The sequence below is a fragment of the Haliotis rubra genome, unplaced genomic scaffold (assembly GCF_003918875.1).
Source record: "Haliotis rubra isolate DU_JTF1 unplaced genomic scaffold, ASM391887v1 Scf158, whole genome shotgun sequence".
Classification (NCBI taxonomy): Eukaryota; Metazoa; Mollusca; class Gastropoda; order Lepetellida; family Haliotidae; genus Haliotis; species Haliotis rubra.
In genome coordinates this window covers 230,789-258,649 of record NW_025765536.1, presented here as the reverse complement: position 1 = coordinate 258,649, position 27,861 = coordinate 230,789, and the positions used below count along the sequence as shown (strand labels likewise).

The following is a 27,861-nucleotide window of genomic DNA, read 5'->3' as shown; positions in this document are numbered from 1 at the left end:
TATAGCCTATTTAAATCGAAAAGGAGCCCCAGGGAGACCAGAGATTCATTGGGAAATTTAGACTTGCTTCATTCAGGGCTTTAGCATTGCAGGGAGGGCTAGGCAGTAGGGAAGATAATGTGATTCAGGGAATGTGAGACAGATTAGTGTTACTGGGACGACTATTAGGTTACCTAAGCCGCCGATGAATGGTCTCATTAAAAATAATAATTCACTACAAAGTATAGACTAACATGGAATACGCTCCTCAAGTTTTAATGTTATATACAATTGCCTACTTATATATTTTCCTTGAAATCTGTAATACTACAATGATGTTTTCACGCCATTTCAACTGAATAAAAAAATTTAACAACATAAATTAATATTCATAGTCATTTTCATTGTGAAAAATAAATCACAATTCAATATGAATAAAGAGCACACATTGTGTTGAAGATAATAGTTCTGGGCTGATATTTCCAGCATGAAGAAAATCTTATAAACCTTTTTCTTTTGTGTCTATATTTATCATACCTTATATCAGCAGAACTTCACATACCATGTTAATTCTCTTAGTATATTAATTCAATTCTTGTTAGCTTGAAGTATTTATCAATGTAAGAAAATTTACACAAATACACAAAAAGACAAAATGATTGGGAAATATTTATGTACAGAGAACGTAACTTCTAACTTCCTCTCAAACAAGTCATCCATATATTGTTATCCTTCCTTAGACAGGGTGTGTGTGAGTTGAGTGTGTGTGTGTGTGTGTGTGAGAGAGAGTGTGTGTGTGTGTGTGTGTGTGTGTGTGTGTGTGTGTGAGAGTGAGAGTGTGTGTGTGAGTGTGAGTGTGTGTGAGTGTGTGTGTGTGTGTGTGTGTGTGTGTGTGTGTGTGTGTGTGTGTGTGTGTGTGTGTGTGTGTGTGTGTGTGTGTGTGTGTGTGTGTGTGTGTGTGTGTGTGTGTGTGTGTTTAAGCCTTGTGGTTAAAGCGTTGGCTCGTCTCACCGAAGTCCCGGGTTTGTTTCCTTCCCCACATGGGTACAGTGTGTGACTCCCATTTCTGGTGTCCCCCGCCGTGATATTGGTGGAATGTTGCTAAAAGCGGCGTAAAATTAAACTCACTCACTCACTCACTCACTCACTCACTGTTAACTACGACGCTCAACAACATTCACGCAGTGTTGAGAAATGTTTTAACCAAAACATATTCTGTTGTCGTAAAACGTCTTTGAGCTTGATAGTGTAGATGGCTTCTTACGTTAACAGTATATGTAATACAATCAAGAAACAATGCACATGATAATAATCATTTTATATCTTCACTAAGATATTAAGGGCTAGGCAGGGGCTAGGCCCCGTTCTACAAAACAATCTCAGCGCTAAGACACTCATAACTACCAAGCTCTCACATAGACTTAAGGCGGCTTAGTTTCTCATACGTTAAGCCCTATTCAACTTACACTAAGTATATGCGCTCAGTACGAACAGGAGCCATGCAGGGTTCATATCGCGGGGTTATCGATTTCCCTTTATCGATTTAAATCATTCACGTCTGTTTAAAAGCTAGTCAGAGACTCTTTACTGGTCTAAAGCCAGGATTATCCTCGATGTAAACTTTATCGCATAGACTTAAGTGGGTTATTCCACAGCTTCACCAACTCTCATAGGTTCTTTAAGTGGCGTTTAGAAGCTTGAATGATGAAGAGCAATTTTTAGAGATTGACTACTTTTATATTGCAACAGATGCGACGTTTCACTGTAGATGCTTACACCTTTATCAAGCAATTGATCAAGCAAGCGCTTGCTTGATGTCGGTAAAACTCTGATAAGTAACAAAGGTATAATACACAGTAAAACCTCACTATTCCGAACATCGTGAGTCCGGACACCTCTTCTATAGACACCTACTGTTGTGTTATATACATTTATTGTCATGGGGGCGGTGGGGTAGCCTAATGGTTAAAGCGTTCGCTCGTCACACCGAAGACCCGGGTTCGATTCCCCACATGGGTACAATGTGTGAAGCCCATTTATGGTGTTCCCCGCTTGATATTGCTAGAATATTGCTAAAAGCGGCGTAAAACTAAACTCACTCACTACAGTCAGGAGGACAATACAATAAACGTTCATATAAGCAAGGACATTCAGTGACTCGTTATGCCGACCTCTCTGTCACGTCAGTTGGGGCAAATGGCTATACAACAAGATTACAAACGATGAATACGACGCCCCTTTCAATAAAATTAGTATATCTAAAAGCGGCGTAAGATTAAACTCACTCACATCGATGTTGTCACTGAATCGCATACACGTATTAGGCTATATTTGTATGTACGATTACAAGTGACAACTTTATATAATAAGGACATATACATGTATATGACACATAACTATATACAAACAAATATGTTTCTATTTACCTATTCCACTACTTAATTCAGTCATACGTATGCGTGTATAACAATGAGAGTGAGACAGGAATAATTCAAGATTCAATTAAGAGGAGCGAGGAATCTGATGATAATCCCGTAAAGGGAGGTAACTCTTGATATTTAATACTGTGTGGACTGAAAGATTGTTAGTGTATCAGTAGTGAGTGAGTGAGTGACTGAATGATTGAGTGAGTGAGTTTAGTTTTACGCCACACTCAGCAATATAGTGTTTCAGTAGAATTCCGTCACGTTAAGAGAACTTATCTATGAGTTACATGTTGGCGGACAACACATTGAATTCCAAAGGATTTGAAAAAAATGTCTACTTTAGGTTGCATATTGCAGTATTTCAGCAATATGACGGCGGTCTGTAAATAATCGAGTGTGGACCGGTCAATCCAGTGATTGATGTAATGAGCAGCTACACAATGAGAATTCGATGAAATGCGCAAACAAAATCGGAGAGACAGAAAACCCGATCTCATTGACGGCATTATGACAATGTTATATATGTGCTCCAGAATCTATCTCAGATAGGTATGATTTAGCGGACATGTTGATGTTATAAACACTTTATTGGCACCCTCTCATGTCCAAAGAACGTATACACCCTGCGTCACAGTGACTAAACATGAAACATACAAGAAGGATGTACTCGATGATGATGTATTGGTACAGGTGTCACGGTTGTGTATTGACGTAGTCAGCCTGGTAACGTGCTGATAACGTTTGTTATTTCTTGGTCAATGGTAACTTTTGTGTGTATTCTTTCTTTACGCGACCGTTCATGTTTTGGTTATGAAGTTGAATAGTTTGAATTGAATAATAATAAGAATTGAATAATGATAATAATAATAAGAAGAATCAAAAAGAAAAAATAATAAGAATGTAAGAATAATAATAATAATAAGGGTAATAAAAAGAATTTATGGATAATGATTCAAAGTTAATAATACATATAATTTGATTATAATAATAATAATTCAAAGATAATAATATGAATTCTGTTCCGCGTTCACGTTTATATTTAACAACATATCCATAAAAGGTTGTAGCTATGCTGGGGTCAATGTGATCATACATGCTTATTAAAGAAGGAAGTACATCCCACCCTATAGCTATACACGAAGATATAACACGTCACTTATGCCTTCCCTCGGGTAATAGGTTAGACCAACTGTGACCCACACCTCAACAGACAGACCGTTGTTGCATTTGAATGGGGGGTTATCGCAAACATTTGCACTGCTGTTGAAATACTCAAGCTTCCGCCCTCCCACAGCATACCACGTGGCCGGAGGTCGATCATCTGTGACGTCACGTGACCAGTTCTGAAATCTACATCTATCAGAAACGGGTACACTGCACACGACTCCGTCACACACCTGTCATTCCCCCGAATTGGTAAGTAATCTTATATCGGCTTCTGTTTGACGCTGTCGGTTGTCCTTATCATCTAATGTTCGTGATAATCTTTCTAGCTGCAGCTCTTAGGACCATACAGAAATATATTGATTGAGAGTTGCATTCTTTCCATCCACCGACTACCGAGAGACTGCAGCGGTCATAACATTTCGTCTCCATAGTATCTATGTGTTTGACCGGCGATCGTTTCTCTGTACACCGAGACAGAAAACCTGTTTCGTCAATTATTAATATCAACTACAGTCATGCATATAACGCTGTCTATGTCATTGCCACTTCCAGACAGGGCGATAGATTATATATTACACGTTATATCGAGGAACATTGGTAGAGAAATAGACGAGGGGTGCATATACATTTCCTGGGATGATTGGGGTAAGGTGACCTCAAATTGAGGTGTGTGTGTGTTAGGGATAGTGTGGAACATATTATATGTCGATGACATGACTCCTACGGTTTTCGTATGACCAAACACAACATATATTCTACACGGATCTAGAATCACACGAGCACGCCCCATCCGTAGGTATGGGGTGCGACTTGTTTGCAGATGTCTCACGAAGCCAGGAAAGCAGGTTCTGTATAATACCCTAAAGTGGAGTGTTGTTGCTCACTCAAGCTTGAAGCTTAGCCAGCAAGTTGCCTTCAACATATCGACCGCCACAATAGACTGAACAGAGTTTGAGGAGTAATAGCCCCGGGGCTGGCTGTACAAGATGATTGTGTTGAGAATGCACAGACCATTAAATACTGAGCATTAAGCAATGTTACCTCGCTTCGCGTTATGTCACAGTCAAACTCTAAAGACATCGGACCATGAATGTAGAACGCTTAGGGTGGGGTTATGGTAAGGGAAGGGGAAGCAGTATGTGTGGGTATATGATTTGGGGTTTGGGAGGGTCATGATAACCTTCAAGCACTTAAACAAAAAAGTTCGACCTGTCTATTTCGACAGTACTGTATATAACAGTCACCCCTAATAGTTTACTCCGGGGGATCGGGTAGCTGTGTTTGTAAATGATGTCGCGCATGCAGTACATGTTGTCCTCAAGGATGTGGAGACAGCTGTTGGTTTCTTTGACGCCGAGGCGAATAATAACCAACGTTCAGTCAACAGATGTGGCGAATCAAATTTTACTGTTATGCCGTTTCTGTGAAGTCACATGATCATTCCATTGAAATACTGTTTCGTGTTAAATGTAAACTTTACGGATCGACTAAGGCAAACGGACTTTTAGCATTGATCCACTGTGGCACGTTGACACACTAAATCGTCCAGGGCAGAGTGTAGCATCGGTCGATTTTCAACCATTGGAGACATCTGATCCACTTTCAATGTCTTGCAAGTAAAATGGATGCAACGCAGTCTTGTAGAAGTAGCGATTGAGTATGCTTTGACGCCGCTTTGTGCAATATTCCAGCGATATAACGGCGTTGGACACCAGAAATGGGCTTGGCACACTGTAACCATCACGGGTGTCAAACACGGTGTTTTGTCATGACGAACGAACACTTTATCCACACCGTTACACCACCTCCCCAAGTAAATGTAAGCCTTCTACAAACAATTGCAAGTTCAATGTTTTCACCGCGGTTCACACACGATCGGGTTAGAATTGATCTTCAGCAACCCATGCTTATCATAAGAGGCGAGTCACGGGATCGGATGGTCAGGCTCGCTGACTTGGTTGACACATGCCATCGTGCCCCATATGCGTAGATCGATTCTTATGCTGTTGATCACTGGGTTCAACATCGATTATTTACAGTCATCGAGTTAAGTTTTACGCCGCTTTTAGCAATATGCGTGCGGAGTTAAATAGCAAACGAACAAAATTCACATAGGTCAGCTTGGTTAATGACCTCTACACAATATATTCATGGAATATTTCTATCAAGTGCCAATGCTTTTTAGGATAAGTTTTTTCCTCAATATTATATTAGAGCGATGAGTCACATCCCAACTTGTGTTGCTGTCAGTCTTAGTTTGTATCTCTTCCGTCAACCTAGGTGCATGTGTCGTTCTCGGGCTGCACAGCGAGGAGCGTGATGGGGCTTGTCTAGTAGCAGGCCATATTATGTCAGAGAGAGCCAACTACATGTACTCTAAAAAAACACAGGCGTTGTGTAAGAGATTAGGATACGATGTAACCTTCTTCGTATTACCAATATGGACAGGAAGGTCAAGGGCATCTTTTCTGAAACCATGCAGTTTTTTCTGGTTTCTGACTGGCTATAATGTAGCTGTTTTGTCAATTTTCTCGACAGAATTATAATTTTACTCGACGGAGGTCTTTTCATCTATTGAATATTACGTTGTAGACTGGCAAAGTTACGTCATGCGTCAATTACGTCAAATGTAGTCGTAACATTTTGTCTATAAAGATCTTTTGAAGTAGATCCAAACCTAATTGCAGTTCTCAGTAATGGCTTATTTGGAACTCTCTCAAGCATGGTGTCCCCCGTTGTGATAGTGCTGGAATATTGCTAAAAGGCGTAAAACTAAACTCACTCACTCACTCTCACAATCACTATGTTTTCGTTTTCTTTGTTGTTTAACGCCGTTATCAGCAGTATTCCAGGTATATGGCGGCGGTCTGTAAACAATCGATTCTAGACCAGACAATCCAGTAATCAACATCATGAGTATCGATCTGCTCATTTGGGATACGATGACATCTGTCAACCAAGTCAGCAAGCCTGACCACCCGATCTCGTTAGCCGCCTTTTACGTCAAGCATGGGTTGTTGAGGGACTCTGACTCCGGATCTCCACGGGTCTGAAGCACATGAGTGTTTGCATGCGATAGCCCAACGCTGAAATAATGACTCGAATATTGAAAAAATGGCATGTGACCCTTTATCAGTTGGACTCGTAAACATAATATTAAGACGTGTTTTCTCTTTGAGAATATTAAGCTGAAGTGCAGATATTAAAATTGGAATAAGAAAATATGATTATTGGGGAAAGGAATTATGTTTGTAATCTTGTCGATTTCAACCGTCATGCCTTTTTAGTTATTATGTAATCAGATTTAAGATAATCCAGATAAAGCTCAATCTGAAATGTCTCTGGATATATGTCTTGTAATTGCGTTACAGAAAACGTGATATGATATTGATTAATTGTAATACATTCAAGCCAAAAACCCTCATAAATATGTTTGTTTCTTCCGGGTTTTTTTCCCATAACGTATACTTGATTCAGCTTCATGCGAGATTAAGCTCGCTATAATTTCTGGCTGAGATACGATTCTGACGTCATGGAGAGTGGAGTGATTGAGTGACGTGTTTGTTCGTTAGTCTTTCCTCAGGAAAACATTGTCCAAGGACAGGGAAGTAATAGAACTGTCGCAACGGTCTGTCGCAAAACGTAAATGTTTCTTCACGCCCAAATACGGCAGGTGTCAAATTGAAAACGACGTCAGTACACAAGTGGAAAACTACGACCAGGAAGACTTATGCTTGTTTAGGGTTCACCTTTTGAAATATGATAATACTCGCTCGGGATGTTTACTTTTTATGTTGCTTCTAAAAGCAGCACAAACTATGGAATACTAGAAGGGACATAAAACGTTGTCGAGTTGTCGCCCCTTTTGTAGAATAAAGACCATTATTCAAAGCGTGACTATGAGATATATGGCCAAACTGTTACGCTGTTGCATTATCCGTGTTGGTTCATTTCTGCAATTTCTGCTTGTTTTTGTTAGGCGATAACGCGACAATGTCCCTTCTGGGATTCCATAACATCTAGGCGTACGAGGCCACCGCCTTCGTTATATTGACGTAATCTCTTTCACAACACACACGTGTGTATTTGCATTTATTATAGTGAGAATATGTAGAGGTTCGGTTGTAAACGGGTTGACAAGTATGCAATTCATATTGAATACACTATGAATATAACCAAAGCCGGATACTAAAAGAGTTATGGCGTCATATTGGAGCAATACTTTATGACGTCATGAGTAGTTCATGACGTGACAAACTTATAATGTCCTTTTGCCTTTTTAGAATAACAGTGGCTCATATGTATTTAAAATTATCTGAGTGTGCTTCCGTATCATAAATATCTTTTATTATGAATATATATTTTTATTCTCAATAATGGGCAAGCATAATGTATATTTTGTTATTCCTTGTATTTGGTATTCACGATACTGAAACATAGGAAAGTAAATATCATTTCATATGATGTGATTCTTGAAATAAAATAAACTTTTAAGAGGTAATTTTCGATCATTGTAGTAACTTTTAGAAACACTACTTGAATACAGTGCTTGAATACAGTGCTTGAATACAGTGCTTGAATACAGTGCTTGAATGCACAGCCTCATTTATCAAATATTTTAACATTATTTGGAGATTCAAATGATCCACAGAATCGAAAATACTAAAATTATTGGTAACATGAGACAAAGGTTCACATGTACAGCTTAAAACGTCTATATCTTCTCATCCCTTTCTCTGTCTACATTGCGTAAAAATTTCTTTGCTTTCGGATACGTAACTCCATGTCTAAAGAATAATCTGTATGAATTATTGTTGATTACAACATAGAAATGTTTACCCTTAAATAAGCAACAAAGAGTTTTTTGAATCAATATAAACTTGATGAATGAAACAGTTCATTTTATTTTCCAAGGAGACAGATTTTATAGTCATATAGTTTCACTGCGACTTAGAAGGGCAATGTTGAACTTGCATTTATCATTTGGGAAAACAAAATCTGTGTGCGACAAATCAATTTGACTCATCATCAGAGGCAAGGTAACCATAAGATTCGACACAACCGAGACTTCGACATATCAGAGTTCGACACATTGGTTTTAGCTGTAAAGAGAAGGAGAGACCGAATATCCTTTCTCTAGTAAACACCGCACATCCGTCTGTAAGGAACAAGCTGACTATTGACGCAGGTATTTGATACAGGGGACACAAAAGCCGAAAATTGTTACCACCTGTACCCCGTACTGCGCCTATTCAAACGGGATTATTTATTATCATATTCCTTTCGGGTATTCTGTGTAGATATGTTATAATGCTCCTTATGCCGAGTCGCCTTCACAAAGGTCTACTTTCATATCGGCCTTGAAAAGGAATTCACATGCATAGCAATGATAAGACAATGGTGACAGTCCCGAGCGATGTGGGCATGGCGAGTTGATGGGCGTCATAGGTTAGTGCTTGTTTGTGTTTTGTGGTGCAAACATCGTTGTGTTAAACATTGATGAGTCGAACCTACGGTAGTCTCGAACTAAAGTTTTCTCGCTGCGCATTTCTAATTTAATTATACATTTTCTGTTGTGTCTAACCTCGGATAACTTGAAGTATCTATGAATGTGACTTCAACTTCGACACAACCGCATTGGACTGCATCTGTTGTAACCAACCAACTACTCCATGAGGCGGTGGGGTAGCCTAATGGTTAAAGCGTCCGCTCGTCACGCTGAACACCCGGGTTCGATTCCCCACATGGGTACAATGTGTGAAGCCCATTTCTGGTGTCCCCCGCCGTGATATTGCTATAATATTGCGAAAAGCGGCCTGAAATCTTACTCACTCACACACTCATTATCTAAAGCCGACAAAAATATAAAAATAGTAGTTGACTAATGTGAAGTTGGTAATTTTCCTGCAACTCCAAATGACATTGATCGCTGTCTGTTTCTCTTGATTTATCTGATTCAAATTCAATTATTTTAGGACCACCGTGAGTGTAGCATCCAAGCTAAACTGACACTGAAAAGAAAGTATACACCCATGTTTGATGGTGACTAAACTATCAACAAACAAAAATGCACCTGTTGCATGTAGACAGCTAACCATACAATAACCTGGGAAGTCAAACCTAGGGATACGTGTAAAATTCGTTTAATCGGCGTAGAGGCGGGCGGTTACAAGTCAAAACATTGATTACACAACAGTCTCGTTTCCTGCTGACTGGGTTCCGTCCTATTACGCAACTTAGTACAAACACCAGTCCAGAATTTTGAGACCAAATTCATTCAACTGGATATATATATGTTAATCAGTATTATTTGATACATCTAAGCACTTGTATATTGCACCACTACGCTCCTTCTTATCCTTGCAAACACGTCGTGCAGCGTGCTCTGTCGTACAGCGTGATCTGACAAATGGAAATCTGGAAATCGTGGAAACCTCAAAACGAGGCTCGGCCGCTAGAAAAGTTTGGCGTCTGGTACGGCTTGATATTATATCAATCACATTGTGCGTTACACAAATACATTAAATATGTGCAAAGAACACATAACAGGTGTAACCAGTGAGCCAGATGAATTGAATTGAATCATTTTACGACCTCATCAAACAGGGTCAGTCTGTGACGTCTTAGTTAAGGTCATGCTGCCTAAACCTCGCCATAAAATATAGAAATACGATTTTATTAAAGTTTAGAATAAAATTCATTTGTAAATACCATTTTCTTATGAAAAAAGGAATTGGAATCCAATGTAACCATAATTGTTTGTAGTGTCTCTTTTCACTTTCACATTCGGAAAATTCGGATCGGCTGAAAAGTAGGTCATTGTCGGAATTGGTTAATGAGACTCATGTTTCGGTTTGAGATTCACATTTACATTGCCATAAGTTAAATATCTAATTGATAAGAAAAACGGCAACAAAATCTCCTTAGCAGGTATGTCGACTTGTCAAAAGAACCCTAATTGATCGACAGTATGCCCGCAAGATGTCAAGCATGACTACACTAGGCAGACAAACTCTATATCGACTGTCATTGGTAACTTGGGTCATTCGGACTGATGTGAAATATGAAATGTCTGTGAATTCACTCCCACGCTTACTGTCGGTGGTAGGGTCTGTTTATCTCCACGATATTGCGTTTTAACAAAGTTGACCTTCATACGATATAACCGATGCACTTGTCCTCAACCGATCACGATACGCTGCTTTCATCATGAAACCTACATATCTAGCATCAGACCGTATCAGAGAATCTACAGGCGTATTACCTCGCCCGCAACAAAGTCTCGTTTCACGGATCAGTGACGACTAGCTGTGAAAAGACACAACCTGATGTGTACCTGGTGATTTCAAGACGTCGTCTCCCTTACGTCGATATATAGAGCACGACCGGACTTATATATACATATCCTTGTCCAGGGCTAGTGTCGTATTGACCTGAGCCCTTTAGGCGTTCTCAGTGTGGAAATGATTTATGAAGCTGAATTGCAAAAAAGCTGTTAGCCACTAACACTGATAATGTGTTTTTGACGTTATAGATAGTGTTTGGGCGAGTTTGATGGACGAGGAGGCGGTGGGTGTGGTTGACCACGTCGGGTATGAGCGTGCTTGCGTGCGTATGTACGTGTACGAGTTGGGGAAGAGGTGGGAAGGGCAGAATTTTGAGACTTAGTGTAGATAGATCTTGACATGACTCAGGAATCATCTTATCACATAAAAAAAGTGAAAATTGTGTTAGTGCATGTTACGACAAATCTGTCGATGGGAGCTTACGTTACACGACATATTATATAATCCAACGTCAGTAGTGTGAGAGGGTCGAGTCAGAGCTATGTGTCAACTACATCCAATTATATCGCACCAAATGTCGAGTCTGCATTCATCCCAGGCTAAATCATTAGACACGCCTCTCTGTACGATAACGTTTTGCAAAGCTACATTCTAATTCTAAAAATAATTCTAAGTCGATACGAAAACAGCTGCTTCGCTAAGAATTTTGCGCTACCATGAAGAAGAATGTTTAAAAAATATAAGAATTTCACATTCTTCTTCTCTGTCCCCTCCAGTTTGTATGTTGCGAGATCTAATTAACAGTCGCGCCTATCGACAGTGAAGATCGTTTTCGTCATAGAATTTACTGTACGCCGGTTTACACATCGGTGCTTGTGAATTGCCCTCGGGAAAATACAAATTTCGGATCACAGGCCATCTGGCTTTGATTTTTTAGGTAGGAGCAAATCAAATGAATTTGACATTTTACCATGTTTTGAAAATCTATAACAAATCACCCCAAACGCAGGTGTGTCAGATGTGATGGTGTGATAAGATACATGTGGAACACCCGATAATTAATAGGAGCATGTGGAATCATTAAACATGGTATATAATTAACATTATATCAAGGACGTATGGGTGATAACAAGCGTGTTGATGTGGAGATTCTCTATAAATGACTGGTGATGCCGGCCGCTGCACAGCATACCCTGAAGGACGGTTCGATCAGGCTACAACACGCGTTAACCATTGTTGGGTATGTCTTGGATGAGTGTAAGGAGATCGATGCGTCGCCATCTGGAGATCTGGTCTGGTCAAGGCAGACACTGATCTATATGTGTCTGGGCGGGAGGAGTTAGGAGAAAGATGTGGATGCCATGGAAGAATTTATTCCATGGGGAAAATCGATGTCCATTATCTACCTTTTTGACCGGATTTATCTGTCAGCTTCTCAGCCAGTCTGCTTGAGACCAACAGTGTTTTCTATAGTCCGTGTCTGGTCTGTTTACAGTCTGACCATTTCTGTCTGCATGTCTGTGGGCCAATACCCGATATTCCTTATGTCCGTGTGCGATGTATGTACTTGTCTGAATGTCTAAATGGCAGTCGGATTGACAAGACGAAAATCTATATTCTACGTGATTAGTTACTTCTGCTATGTCGGTCTTCATCTTCAGACATAGCCTGTGTGCCTGTCTGCTTCCATTATTGGATTCTGGATTTACCTTGCTTGGCTCAGGAGCCGAGTGAAGTAAGTAGTGGCTGGGGTTGATTTAAGTCATCGTAATCCGACGAGGTGGATCGTTGATGACGAAGAAAGCCAGTATTTTACCTGGCCAACATTCTGGTAGTTACATGTCACACAACCACTGACTTTCCTGGTCACAGAACCGAGAAGATCTAGGTTAAAATTGGTCTTCAGCAAACCATGCTTGTAAGAGACGACTAACTGAATCGGGTGGGCAGGCTCGTTGACTTGGTTGACACATGTCATCGTATCCCAATTGCGTAGATCGATGCTCATGCTGTTGATCATTGGGTTGTCTGGTCCAGACTCGATTATTTACAGACCGCCGCCATATAGCGGGAATAATGCTGAGTGCGGCGTTAAACAACACACAAACAAACATGGCCATGATTCCGATAGTTACACATCGAGTGATGGGGCTGGAAGATTTCTGCCTGAGGGTCAAATATTTGCTTTTGACTCACTTTCTATTTTCGTAAAATGATGTATCATCTTGAGCACCAGCAATCACAATCTCATGAACATACTCGTGATTAATGTGGACATTGTCTACTGGACACCTGTCCAAAATATCACAGCAAGCATTACTCTGATAGGTGCAATCCGCTTTAAACAAAGGTCGTGTACTTTACAGCCCCATGTCAATTAATATTAGATTGCATAAAGACATTAATTGTGAGAACGTCTTACCCGATAGAAGGTTTCGCTCAAGGAAATTTCATTTAAATCCCTATCATTGATGATCAAAATGGGTAGCTAAGGCTTTCGTCATCACTCCAACATCTGGGTTCTCCTCCCCATTGATGGTGACGTTAAGGATTCCTGTGGTTCGGCCAGAGGCGAACCACCATGCTGAGTGCATGCGCAATGTCGATGGTAATACGGGTCTGCATCATGAAACACATTTGAAATTTAAAGTAATTCCGATAATAATAACAAAAATGAATAATATTCTCACACAGAACCGAAAGCCTCGATATATTGTTAAAACGGTCATATCCAGCCTTCGACTACATTTAGTGATCACGGAACTAAGTTCCTGTCATCATTGTGATACAATATTTGTTGTTGGCCCTCAACTCTGAAACAAAATTGAAAAGAATACCGAGACACATTTGTCAGCGGTTTCACTACGCGACACGATCGCATAGAAATCATTCAATTACGAAATTAGCATGCACAGAATTGCAGGACTTTTCCTTTGTCCCGTGATACATGGCTTCTTAACGTATTAATTAGTTTACGGTTTCACTGACCTAATAATTCTTAGTCACTATACATTGGTGAGATTGGTCCAAAACTCAACCTAAACCACAAAGCGCATGGCACATGTATTTCAACCATGACGTGACGGAATGGACGCTATGGGAATTAATAAGAGCTCTGTGAGTGCTCATCCCATCCAACTCACAAGACCGTGTACTGATAAATTCAATATTTGTCCAATGTTGATTGCTGCGAAAACGCTTCTGAGAGATCTCCAAAACCTGCCAATTCTCCCAGACTCAGAAAACATGTCTGAAGCGAGATTCCTGTGTGCATCTGCAAGTGTGTTGACATTCTAGAGCATCGTGCCATAGGGTCTGTAGGGTTAGCACTCATTGATCAGGGATGGTTCTGTTCAGTACAACCTGACCACATTATAACGTCTTACGCAATATGGGAGCGGCTCTCAGGCAAATGTAGGTTCCTGTCGTAATAGTCGGGTCGAACTGTACATTCAGTGGATGCCCGGTCATTGACGGATTGAGCGATTGGTGTTGCTGGGTCACGACGTTAAAGTGTTTGTACCTGTTATGCCAACGGTACGGGTTCGAGTGAGTGAGTTTAGTTTTACGCCGCATTCAGCAATATTCCAGCTATATGGCGGCAGTCTGTAAATAATCGAGTCTGGATCAGACAGTCCAGTGATCAACAACATGAGCATCAATCTACACAAAATGGGATACGATGACATGTGTCAACTAAGTCAGCGAGCCTGACCATCCGATCCCGTTAGTCGCCTCTTACGACAAACATAGGTTATCAAAGATCAATTCTAACCTGGATCTTCACGGGTCGGTACGGGTTCGAAGCTCTATATTGGCTGCAATACCAGTTCACGCCTGCGTGTTGCTGAAACCTCGCTGAAGAGTTTTTTGGGTTCGTGTCTCTCGAATATTGGGTGAAGCGTAGTTTCTCGTTTCTCGTGTATATTGAATCTCAAATTATGTCCATTGCTTTGTGCTAGTGGGTTTAACCAAAATGATGTTCTCAGTCTGAAGCTTTGACACTTTGCTAAAAGGAATTTGATTGATTAATTAGATACTAAATAGTTCATTTCGTATATAATGACTATTAGAATTCTCGGGCCAGAACATGATGGCCAGAAAGATAACCCGAGAAGATGCGTGTTAGAACTGGTCTTCAGCAACCGATGCTTGTAAGAGGCGATTAATGGGCTCGCTGACGAGGTTGTGCATGCCATCGTATCCACATTTCGTGGATTCATGCTCATGATGTCAATCACTGGATTCTGTGACGTAGGCTCGATAGTTAACAGACTGCCATCATACAGCTGGAATATTGCTGAGCGTGGCATTAAACAACAAATAAACCTGACATATAGCTGATTTTGCATGTTAGAGTCTCTTGCCCTGTAAGCTGATATCTTAAGTACACAAGCGTGACTTCCGTGGTTTGCTGAGGAATATTACACTGATGGGCCTCCTCTAGGGTTTCCTGTGCAGATGTCATTTCTCTGAGATTTATAAAGAATATGTCCACTTTGTTCACTTCATGGTTATCCCATCTCTGCAAATGTACCTCTGTGGTATTTAATCGTAGAGGCTGTTTACAAACACTGATACGAGGCTGAAGTTTAGTATGTTTTGGGAAGTTGTTTAACGCCGTACGCAGCATTCACAGCAACAGGATATGGTGACATAGTCATAAACAGCAACAGGGTATGGTGATATAGTCATAAACAGCAACAGGGTATGGTGGTATACATTCATAAACAGCAACAGGGTATGGTGCTATATAGTCATAAACAGCAACAGGGTATGGTGATATAGTCATAAACAGCAACAGGGTATGGTGATATAGTCATAAACAGCAACAGGGTATGGTGGTATACAGTCATAAACAGCAACAGGGTATGGTGGTATATAGTCATAAACAGCTACAGGGTATGGTGATATAGTCATAAACAGCAACAGGGTTGGGTGATATAGTCATAAACAGCAACAGGGTACGGTGATATAGTCATAAACAGCAACAGGATATGGTGATATAGTCATAAACATCAACAGGGTATGGTGATATAGTCATAAACAGCAACAGGATATGGTGATATAGTCATAAACAGCAACAGGATATGGTGATATAGTCATATACAGCAACAGGATATGGTGATGTAGTCATAAACAGCAACAGGGTATGGTGACATAGTCATAAACAGCAACAGGATATGGTGATATAGTCATAAACAGCAACAGGATATGGTGATATATCGTCATAAACAGCAACAGGGTATGGTGGTATAGTCATAGACAGCAACAGGATATGGTGATACAGGGCATGGTGATAAGGTCATAAACAGCAACAGGGTAGGGTGATACATAGTCATAAACAGCAACAGGGTAGGGTGATACATAGTCATAAACAGCAACCGGGTATGGTGATATAGTCATAAACAGCAACAGGGTATGGTGGTATATAGTCATAAACAGCAACAGGATATTGTGATATAGTCATAAACAGCAACAGGATATGGTGATATATAGTCATAAACAGCAACAGGGTATGGTGATATATAGTCATAAACAGCAACCGGGTATGGTGATATAGTCATAAACAGCAACAGGGTATGGTGGTATATAGTCATAAACAGCAACAGGATATTGTGATATAGTCATAAACAGCAACATGGGATATGTATGGTGATATATAGTCATAAACAGCAACAGGGTATGGTGATATATAGTCATAAACAGCAACAGGATATGGTGATATAGTCATAAACAGCAACAGGCTATGGTGGTATATAGTCATAAACAGCAACATGGTATGGTGATATAGTCATAAACAGCAACAGGATATGGTGATATAGTCATAAACAGCAACAGGGTATGGTGATATATAGTCATAAACAGAAACAGGGTATGGTGATATAGTCATAAATAGCAACAGGTCATGGTGATACATAGTCATAAACAGCAACAGGGTATGGTGATACATAGTCATAAACAGCAACAGGATATGGTGATACATAGTCATAAACAGCAACAGGGTATGGTGATATAGTCATAAACAGCAACAGGATATGGTGATATAGTAATAAACAGCAACAGGGCATGGTGATATATAGTCATAAACAGCAACAGGGTATGGTGATATAGTCACAAACAGAAACAGGATATGGTGATATAGTCATAAACAGCAACAGGGTATGGTGGTATATAGTCATAAACAGCAACAGGATATTGTGATATAGTCATAAACAGCAACAGGATATGGTGATATATAGTCATAAACAGCAACAGGGTATGGTGATATATAGTCATAAACAGCAACAGGATATGGTGATATAGTCATAAACAGCAACAGGCTATGGTGATATATAGTCATAAACAGCAACAGGGTATGGTGATACATAGTCATAAACAGCAACAGGATATGGTGATACATAGTCATAAACAGCAACAGGGTATGGTGTGATATATAGTCATAAACAGCAACAGGGTATGGTGATATAGTCATAAACAGCAACATGGTGATATATAGTCATAAACAGCAACAGGGTATGGTGATATAGTCATAAACAGCAACAGGGTATGGTGATATAGTCATAAACAGAAACAGGATATGGTGATATAGTCATAAACAGCAACAGGGTATGGTGATATAGTCATAAACAGCAACAGGGTATGGTGATATAGTCGTAAACAGCAACAGGGTATGGTGATATATAGTCATAAACAGCAACAGGATATGGTGGATATAGTAATAAACAGCAACAGGACAGGGCATGGTGATATAGTCATAAACAGCAACAGTATGGTGGTCATGGTGATATAGTCATTGTGATAAACAGCAACAACAGGGTCATAAACAGCAACAGGGCATGGTGATATAGTCATAAACAGCAACAGGGCATGGTGATAAAGTCATAAACAGCAACAGGGTATGGTGATACATAGTCATAAACAGCAACAGCGTATGGTGATATAATCATAAACAGCAACAGGATGTGGCGGTATATAGTCATAAACAGCAACAGGGTAGGGTGATACATAGTCATAAACAGCAACAGGGTATGGTGATACACAGTCATAAACAGCAACAGGGTATGGTGATACACAGTCATAAACAGCAACAGGGTATGGTGATACATAGTCATAAACAGCAACAGGATATGGTGATATAGTCATTAACAGCAACAGGGTATGGTGATACGTAGTCATAAACAGCAACAGGATATGGTGATATATAGTCATACACAGCAACAGGGTATGGTGGTATAAAGTCATAAACAGCAACAGGGTATTGTGACATGCAGTTTTTCACAATAACAGGGGATGGTGATATAAGTCGTTCACATCAACATACAAACTTTTTGCATACATTACCAGAAATTACCTGTCCTCATATTTTATCGGATTCCTTATAATTACGTGCGAGATAATTGTTCCACAAAAAAAATGATAAAATTTGAATTGGATTTAATTTACCATTGCCTATTTCGTTGTAATCATCAATAATCTTTAATCCATTTACTGTGAACAAACTGAAAGCAGTATCCCGGGGGAATTACGAAAATGATTAATTTCAGCAAATATAGCCCTGACTAACTATTTTAGTTGAATATTCAGTCGTGTAGTTTTAATATATTATATGTTCAATTGATTAATGTAAAATGGGAATCGCACTGCCTTAGAAACGTACGTGTATACCACACGTTAAGCTGGCTATACAAACGCCCTCTATTGTCTAGACCGATCGATATATTGTACATATTTGTATCAATGAAGACTTCTATAGATTTTCTCCACCAGCATAGACAGGGTACTAGGCGTGTCGAAGTGAGTCAGTAATGTGTAGTGTAAGGTGGATAGAGGTTGTATCGTTACACCTTGTGGCTCGTAAGTCATCAACAACGCCTTTGATGACAAGACTGTTTATTGTTTGTGAATGATAAGTATCCCTAGTCCGGGCTGTATTTTATTATTTCCAGGCATGAATATGACATATGTCATCATGACATACGATTCAGCATTCGTCATAATCTAGAAACTATGTAACCTACTTTACACTGTAGGCTTGACTTATCGTTCTGTTCCTCTGATTAAAGGAACACATTTGACCATAAGCTGGTGGGTAAGTTGATCATTAGGTTTTTCACTCGGTTTTCTACCTTGGCCATTTCTCTGACCCTTAAAAGCCCGCCCGTCCCCGGAAACCAAACTTATCTGCTGGTTGTTTTAAAATACCTGCGTCGGACAGAAGCTTATCGTTGAGCACTGTAATGAGTTGACCTTTAAAAACAGCCATGTTTCAGTTTTCTGCTGCTCCGGTTTGTGGTGGAAGTTGTAATATCATGTTTTATGCTAAAAATGCTAACAACAGCAGCTCCGATCAGTAGTGAATGTTGTCATACCATGACTTATACATAGACTGTTACCAACTGCAGCTCCGAACAGTAGTGTATGTTGTCATACCATGCCTTATACATAGACTTTTACCAACTGCAGCTCCGATCAGTAGTGAATGTTGTCATACCATGACTTATACATAGACTGTTACCAACTGCAGCTCCGATCAGAAGTGAATGTTGTCATACCATGACTTATACATAGACTGTTACCAACTGCAGCTCCGATCAGTAGTGAATGTTGTCATACCATGACTTATACATAGACTGTTACCAACTGCAGCTCCGATCAGAAGTGAATGTTGTCCTGTAACATATTCTTAGTAGACTGTCATCCACTGCAGCTCATGTTTGTTGTGATCCTTGTCATATCATACCATATAATGAGGCTGTTATCCACTGCAGCTCATGTTTGTTGTTATCCTTGTCATATCATACCTTATAATGAGGCTGTTATCCACTGCAGCTCATGTTTGTTGTTATCCTTGTCATATCATACCTTATAATGAGGCTGTTATCCACTGCAGCTCATGTTTGTTGTTATCCTTGTCATATCATACCTTATAATGAGGCTGTTATCCACTGCAGCTCATGTTTGTTGTGAGGCTTGTCATATCATACCTTATAATGAGGCTGTTATCCACTGCAGCTCATGTTTGTTGTGAGGCTTGTCATATCATACCTTATAATGAGGCTGTTATCCACTGCAGCTCATGTTTGTTGTGATCCTTGTCATATCATACCTTATAATGAGGCTGTTATCCACTGCAGCTCATGTTTGTTGTGATCCTTGTCATATCATACCTTATAATGAGGCTGTTATCCACTGCAGCTCATGTTTGTTGTTATCCTTGTCATATCATACCTTATAATGAGGCTGTTATCCACTGCAGCTCATGTTTGTTGTGATCCTTGTCATATCATACCTTATAATGAGGCTGTTATCCACTGCAGCTCATGTTTGTTGTGATCCTTGTCATATCATACCTTATAATGAGGCTGTTATCCACTGCAGCTCATGTTTGTTGTGATCCTTGTCATATCATACCTTATAATGAGGCTGTTATCCACTGCAGCTCATGTTTGTTGTTATCCTTGTCATATCATACCTTATAATGAGGCTGTTATCCACTGCAGCTCATGTTTGTTGTGAGGCTTGTCATATCATACCTTATAATGAGGCTGTTATCCACTGCAGCTCATGTTTGTTGTGAGGCTTGTCATATCATACCATATATTGAGGCTGTTATCCACTGCAGCTCATGTTTGTTGTTATCCTTGTCATATCATACCTTATAATGAGGCTGTTATCCACTGCAGCTCATGTTTGTTGTGAGGCTTGTCATATCATACCTTATAATGAGGCTGTTATCCACTGCAGCTCATGTTTGTTGTTATCCTTGTCATATCATGCCTTATAATGAGGCTGTTATCCACTGCAGCTCATGTTTGTTGTGAGGCTTGTCATATCATACCTTATAATGAGCCTGTTATCAACTTCATCTCATATTTGTTGTGAGACTTGTCATATCATACCTTATAATGAGGCTGTTATCAACTTCATCTCATATTTGTTGTGATCCTTGTCATACCATATCTTATAATGAGGCTGTTATCAACTTCATCTCATATTTGTTGTGAGACTTGTCATACTATGAATAGTGTCAAGTCAATTCCTTTCAGAAGTGTAGGTTGCCATTATGTTATCAGCCCTGCCCCAAACCAAATTACATTTTCATATTGCTGTACAACACCCATTACCTAATATTATGCCCGTAATTCTCAGATTTGGATCCCTGATTCATCTGTCACCAACACCTCACACAACACACCACCCAATATTACACACACGCATGCCTCACCCACACCCACGTGTTTCATTCATAACACCACACCACCCCACGCTGTCAGCCGTATCCCACACAGTCACGCCTTCCCTTGTTATCTGTGGGCCAGCTATTACACCCACCCTCTCGGTGTTGCTGATCTATGTGTTTTGTGTTGCAGGTTTTCTAGGCTGTTATCATGTCGGGTGAGTACACATCTTGAACCTTGTACTGTCTTATACATTACCATTGTATTTACTTACCAGTGTTTTATAACACAGCACTTGAAATCTGTACATGGTTATTGTGTATGCTCTAAAATGTGATCATGCTTACCTCTTCAATATTATAAAATATTCATAATTGTTTCACCGGCATTCTATGAGTTGACCAGTTACGAAACTTACACAGTTATTGATAGTTCTATGCAATAACTAAGAAACTATCTATAAAGCTGTATCTCCCCATTATCTGCCTAGTTAGGTATCTTCCGGAAGATCCGGGTTCGATGCCTCACATGGGTACAATGTGTGAAGCCTATTGCTTGTGTCCCCCGCCGTGGTAACGTTGGAATATTGCTAAAAGCGGCGTAAAACCTTAATCACTCACTCACTCACTATGTATCTTCACATGGATACATTCTGTCCTATGTAGAAAACCTTTTTGACTTAATATTGGGCAAATATTTTCATGTCTCATGGAGGGTGTTATTTTGTGTTTAGAATGTTATTTTGTAATTATTTCAGTAACTGAATATATTAACCCTAGCTGACATTATCTCCTGTCGAATATTGGTATTGTTTTGACCAAAGTGGAATGTTATGGCGCTCTTAAGATTTGTGCTCTGTCTAGGGGAATTATTGTTACATAGATTTTCATCTCATGTAGTTTTTTAATAGTGTTTGTTAAGTCCATGTATAGGACATCTTTCAATGTCATGAAAAGTGATATAATTCCTCAAGGACAATGAAACTGTTTGTCGTCAAAGTGCTCTCATACCTACTGCTAAAGAAACAATTATTTATGTCTCATCACGCACCCATGTCAATTGTCAATGGTATGTTCAGTCACCCCTTCAAACCTTTGTATTGCGAAATGTACTCCGAATCGTGGGTGTGTACAACATGCTAGACTGACTTGGAAACAAACCCGCTTGAGGAATTTGTTTCTAAGGAATTCAGCGACGCAGTGTGTCTGTCTATACTCCATTCAAAAGCCTGTACGTTGCATGTGTCGTGAATAAAACTTTGACATGCACATAAATAACATACTTTATATGCATGAAATGCACACAAGTGCATGTTCTGAGGACTGCATGCCTTCAAATCAATGTATGCACTGTTCAACCTGGTGCGTCATACACACTTTGAAGATGTGATTGTGCCTGCTTAATATTACAGGATATATTATAAATGTTTCTATATACTATGATATGTTTTATATTTGCAAACTGAAAATCCAGAAGGATACACAGTTGCACATAATGTTGTAAATTTGTGTAAATATAGCGATTTAGTTTTTTTCAAGGACAACATGGTTATGACTCATTAGCAGGAGAGGTAGTTTCATTTGTGCCTCTGTATTGTCTGGCGGCGTTAAACGACAACAAACAACAACAATGACGACAGCCACGTCACTACTACTACTACCACCACTACCACTACTACTACTACTACTACTACTACTACTACTACTACTACTACTACTACTACTACTACTACTACTACTACTACTACTACAACTACTACTACCACCACTACAACTACCACTACCACTACCACTGCTACTACTACTGCTACTACTACTTCTACTAATTGGCCGTGTTTGTCTGTTGCTCCCAGTGTTGACCCGGTTCAAATCAATTCACCAGTATTCTCAATGCGTGTCATTAGACTGAGAAAATTGTATGGCTTGTCAAGCTCAGTGACTTGTATGATTGCATACCTTCGCACTGTGCCACCGGCTTGTCCGTCAAGACTATTTTATCTTACCTCACACTTAAAGGTCGTTTTCTGATTGGCTGAGGGCGCTTCTATTATTTTCAATGTTCCCCAAGCGAGTAACATTTTTTATGTTCCCGCTGGGCATGCCGAACTGTGGGAATTCATTTGGTACTTTGTGTTAGTAATGTTTTATCTCGAATAATTGAGTCACATATGGTGCAAGGAAATTAACGAATGTTTTGCGAATGCAAATCGATTAAAGGGAGATAACTCTAAATTTGCTCCTTTTTTGTCGTCATCTGAAAATCTAGTATTGGCTAATTGCCTAACACTAATACGCCTTATTACGACCCGATACTCGTGCTTCAAACAGTTCAAAATTAACATTGAGGTGTTCGGTAAGATAAAAACATTAATCGCCGGTCCCTCGGAGCCCATGGATTGATGTACCCTCTATGTCTGTCTATTTTCCCCTCGCCCTTCGGGCTCATAAAACATAAACAAACATAGAGGGTACATCAACCCATGGGCCCCGAGGGACCATTGAACAACTTATGTTATGGACGCGCTGGCATAGCTGTCATACTGTTGACTGTGGCCGTAGACAAAACTACTAATAACATCTTTGGTACTTCTAACATTTGGTAGTTACTTTAAAAGTACTGCAGTGATTTTGCAACTTTGAAAGTTTCTATTAACCCTGTACAAAACTCAGACGTCCAGTCTATCGACCATATTTCAACGGTTTGGCATTCACTCAGATACCCTGTGTTTATCGCAGTTTACACAAATCCGTCAGGAGATGATAATTGTCAATGGACTCCATCTTCTTCAGAAACAATTAAACGTTATATATGTTGTCAGTAATATTGTGATTTGTTCCCCCATCATAATATTTTCTTTAAGTTTCTTTCTTGTTTTCTTTTATTCATTCATTCATTTCCTTTAACCTGGACCTGCCATTCATTCATTCTTTCATTTATTCATTCCTCGACCTATCACGTATGTGCATCCCATCGTGATAACTCTTGTAAGTTACAATATAAGCCCAAAGTCACGCATAAACTGTGAAGATATAAATTAAATTCGTTTAAATATATATCAAAACCGTGAAGATCCGGGTTATAATTGATCTTCAGCAACCCATGCTTGTCTTAAGAGGCGACTAACAGGATCGGGTGATCAGACTCGCTGACTTGGTTGACATATGTCATCGTATCCCAAAATGCGTAGTATTTGCTCATACTGTTGATCACTGGATTCTGTGGTCCAGACTTAATTATTTTCAGACCGCCGCCATATAGCTTGAATATTGCTGTGCCTGAGTACTGCGTTAAACAACAAGCCAAAAAGAAGTTCAAAGTTCCCGATCGCCTAACTAGGTTTCAGTTTCACTGGCATGTACTTGTCTAAATACATTCTGGGTTTATCGAGTACATGTGGCTATTCAGTGTCTATTCAGGCCACCGTATGACCAGAGAGAGTACGACGACTCCAGGCATTGACCGTGTTTGCCGATAAACAGCCGATATTTCAAAAGGTTACTTCTTTCAATAGGCTCACCTGGAGACAGATTGTACAATGATATATTTGAACTGGCTGTTTGTACAGCTCATGGCGTGTTGCTGGTCAGGGATTGTATTCATGGGTATTTAAACTTCTGGGAGTATGAATAACATAGTTCTATTTCCAACAACCCCGTATCTATATGCTTGTCGTAAGAGGCAACTAACGGGATCGGATGGCCAGGCTCGCTGACACGTCATAGTATCCCTATTGCGTAGATCGATGCTCATGATGTTGATCACTGGATTGTCTGGTCCATTATTTACCGCCGCTATATAGATGGAATATTGCTGAGTGCGATATCAACACATCAAACAAAGAAACCCTCTCTACATACTCTCTATATAAGCATACGTAAGTGATATCCTTGTGGTGTTGTAAGTACTGGGTAATCAAAGAAACCCTCTCTACATCCTCTCTATATAGGCATACGTAAGTGATATCCTTGTGGTGTTGTAAGTACTTTGTAACAGCATATCTCTCCTTTGTCAAACATGTGATATCTTTACAAATCCTTTTATACTGAGGAAACAAATGAGTTACCCAAATTATGAAATACTTCCTCTAATATAGAGGTATCAATATCCGTGTGTAACTATTTTAATCAATACTATAAATCATGGTCCGTGGTAATTATGCATAAATCCTAACAATTTTATGATCTTCGATACATATCATATTGACAATTATTTTCTGCATGTGTAGTCGGTATGTAGTAGATACTGCCATGATATGAACGGCTAGAGCGAAATCATCTCGGTAAAGAGATATCGGTTGCAATTCCCGATTTTGATTTGTACCATATGCTCTCGTGATGTTTTAAAAGAGGAAAATTGATAGCGTTGGCCTGTGTTTGTCGCGGTTGCCCCCAGTGTGGCAGCTAGGATACGCTGACCATTTCGTTAACACCTGGGGCCGGCACTATTTCATTGATAAACAGATGCTTATGATAGAGTAAGAATTGTACAATGAATTCTTTTCCGGCAGATATTCTTGTGATTACTGAAATTGGTTTGCCCATTATATATATATTTGGTAATGTAACCTGTTAAGCTGATGACTTCGTCGTTATGTAGTAGCTATAGAAATCTAGTCTATTTGGAGTCAGGATGCACCAACCAAGTCAGCCAGTCTAACCACCCGATCCTGTTAGTCGCATGTTACGACAAACATGGGTTGATGAAGACCAATTCTAACCCGGATCTTCACGAGTAGTAGTACGATGATATGCAATCAGTCAAGTCAGCCAGTCTAACCACCCGATCCTGTTAGTCGCATGTTACGACAAGCATGGGTTGATGAAGACCAATTCTAACCCGGATCTTCACGGGTAGTAGTACGATGATATGCAATCAGTCAAGCTAGGCTTGACAAGCCACACAATTTAATCAGTCTAATGACACGCATTGAGAATACTGGCGAATTGTTTTCAACCGGGTCAACACTGGAGCAACTGAGCAACTGATAAACACGGTCGTGACTGTCGTCGTCATTGTTGTTTTTGTTTTGTTTTTGTTGTTTTGTGTTGTTGGGGGTTTTGGTGGGGTGGGTGGGGGTTTAGTTTGCAGCAGCAGCAGTTTTAGTATTAGTAGTGGTAGTAGTAGTAGTAGTAGTAGTAGTAGTAGTAGTAGTAGTAGTAGTAGTAGTAGTAGTAGTGGAAGCAGCAGCAGTAGTAGTTTTAGTAGTAGTAGTGTCGTGGCTGTCGTCGTCATTGTTGTTTGTTTGGGGGTAGGGGGGGATTCAGTTTGCAGCAGCACTAGTAGTAGTAGTGGTAGTGGTAGTAGTAGTAGCAGTAGTAGTAGTAGTAGTAGTAGTGGTAGTGGTAGTGGTAGTGGTAGTGGTAGTGGTAGTAGTAGTAGTAGTAGTAGTAGTAGCAGTAGTTGAAGAGTTACAGTAGTATTTATGGACGTAAACAGCGGTAGAGAACAGTTCGTATTTCTTTACGGTAATTGTACAGATTGACAGACAGTCTGCGGGAGTCGATAGACATACGCCTTATCATTGTCCACACAGTATGTCAGGCATGGAGGCGGACTCGCGCCACTTTATCGCTATTGACACGGCGTTCACAAATGCCAAGCATATACAATATACGTACAACAGCCGCCACATCGATCATTCAACATTAACTGGTGTTGGGTAGACAGTCGATGACAGGTGAACGTCACGCATGCTGTCTAGAGACAAGAATAACAATAGATTGTGGTAATATTAGTAATCACAGTAATGAAAGGTGACAGCATATTTTGTTAAGATAGAATATAGAATGTTTAAGAGTGAGTATGGTTTTACACCGCTTTTAGCAATATTCCAGCAATATCACTGCGTGGGACTGAAAAATGGGCTTCAGATATTGTACCCACGTGGGGAATCGAACTCGGGTGTTCAGCGTGACGAGCGAACGCTTTAACCACTAGGCTACCCCACCGCCCCTGAAATGTTAATAACAGAAGTTCAAGTGTACAATACAGTAGTTATAGTTAGAACAGCTATTCTGGTAACCATAGTGACCACAGAAACCGTCCGTGTATGGTTGGCTAAGTACCATTACCAATTAATTAATTATTCAAAAACTTACTGAGGTATCATAACTTCCAATATCAGACAGACCGTTATAATTTAGACGTTCCAGTTATAATTATATAAAAACAAACCTTACCGTTCGATATTCTAGCAACTACAATAGGGTGATTAGTTGAAATGATCTGCACCAGCTCTGGACTGGGTGTCAATATCCTAATATCAGCCACTACTAATGTAATAACGGGATCGGTTAGTCAGGCTCGCTGTCTTCGTTGATGCATGTTATTGTATCCCAGCTGTGTACATTGATGCCCATGGTGTCAAACATACGACTGTCTGGTCCAGACTAGACTGCATTTTGCTGGAATACTGCTGAGTGCACAGATGAGGTGAGGTGAAATTGGGTTTATCGTCGTGCTTGAGAATATTTCGCTCATATGACGACGTGCATGCGTGTGTATGTGTATGTGCGGCTGCTTGTACTAGCCCAGACTTCAGCTGGTTTTATAGTGCGAGCCCACTGAGATACCATGCCGCAGTGAAGCATGAATACCCCACTCAGACACATTATACTGACTCCGAGCCGACCAGTCCTTCTTGTACCCATTAATGCCGAGCGCCAGGCAGGGACCAACAAGTACCATATTTTAACGTCTTTTGGTATGACGCGGTTGGGGATCGAACCCGCGACCTTCCGCTCTCCGGGCGGACGCTCTAACCACTACACCACGGAGGCGGTTGCTGAGTGCACAGATAGCTGGATAGGATAGTTGAACAGA

At 40.1% G+C, this 27,861-nt stretch overlaps 1 protein-coding gene across 1 annotated transcript in view; it reads left to right on the top strand.

The window, feature by feature from the left end:
* Positions 1 to 3,667: 3,667 nt before the first annotated feature.
* Positions 3,668 to 27,861, top strand: part of LOC124271150 (gelsolin-like protein 2) — a 37,316-nt gene continuing 13,122 nt past the window's right edge. Inside the window, exons 1-2 of the mRNA XM_046706220.1 lie at positions 3,668 to 3,821; positions 21,232 to 21,256. Of these exons, the coding sequence (XP_046562176.1) occupies positions 21,250 to 21,256 (7 nt within the window). The 5' untranslated portion in view covers positions 3,668 to 3,821; positions 21,232 to 21,249. The remainder of the gene's footprint in view (positions 3,822 to 21,231; positions 21,257 to 27,861) is intronic.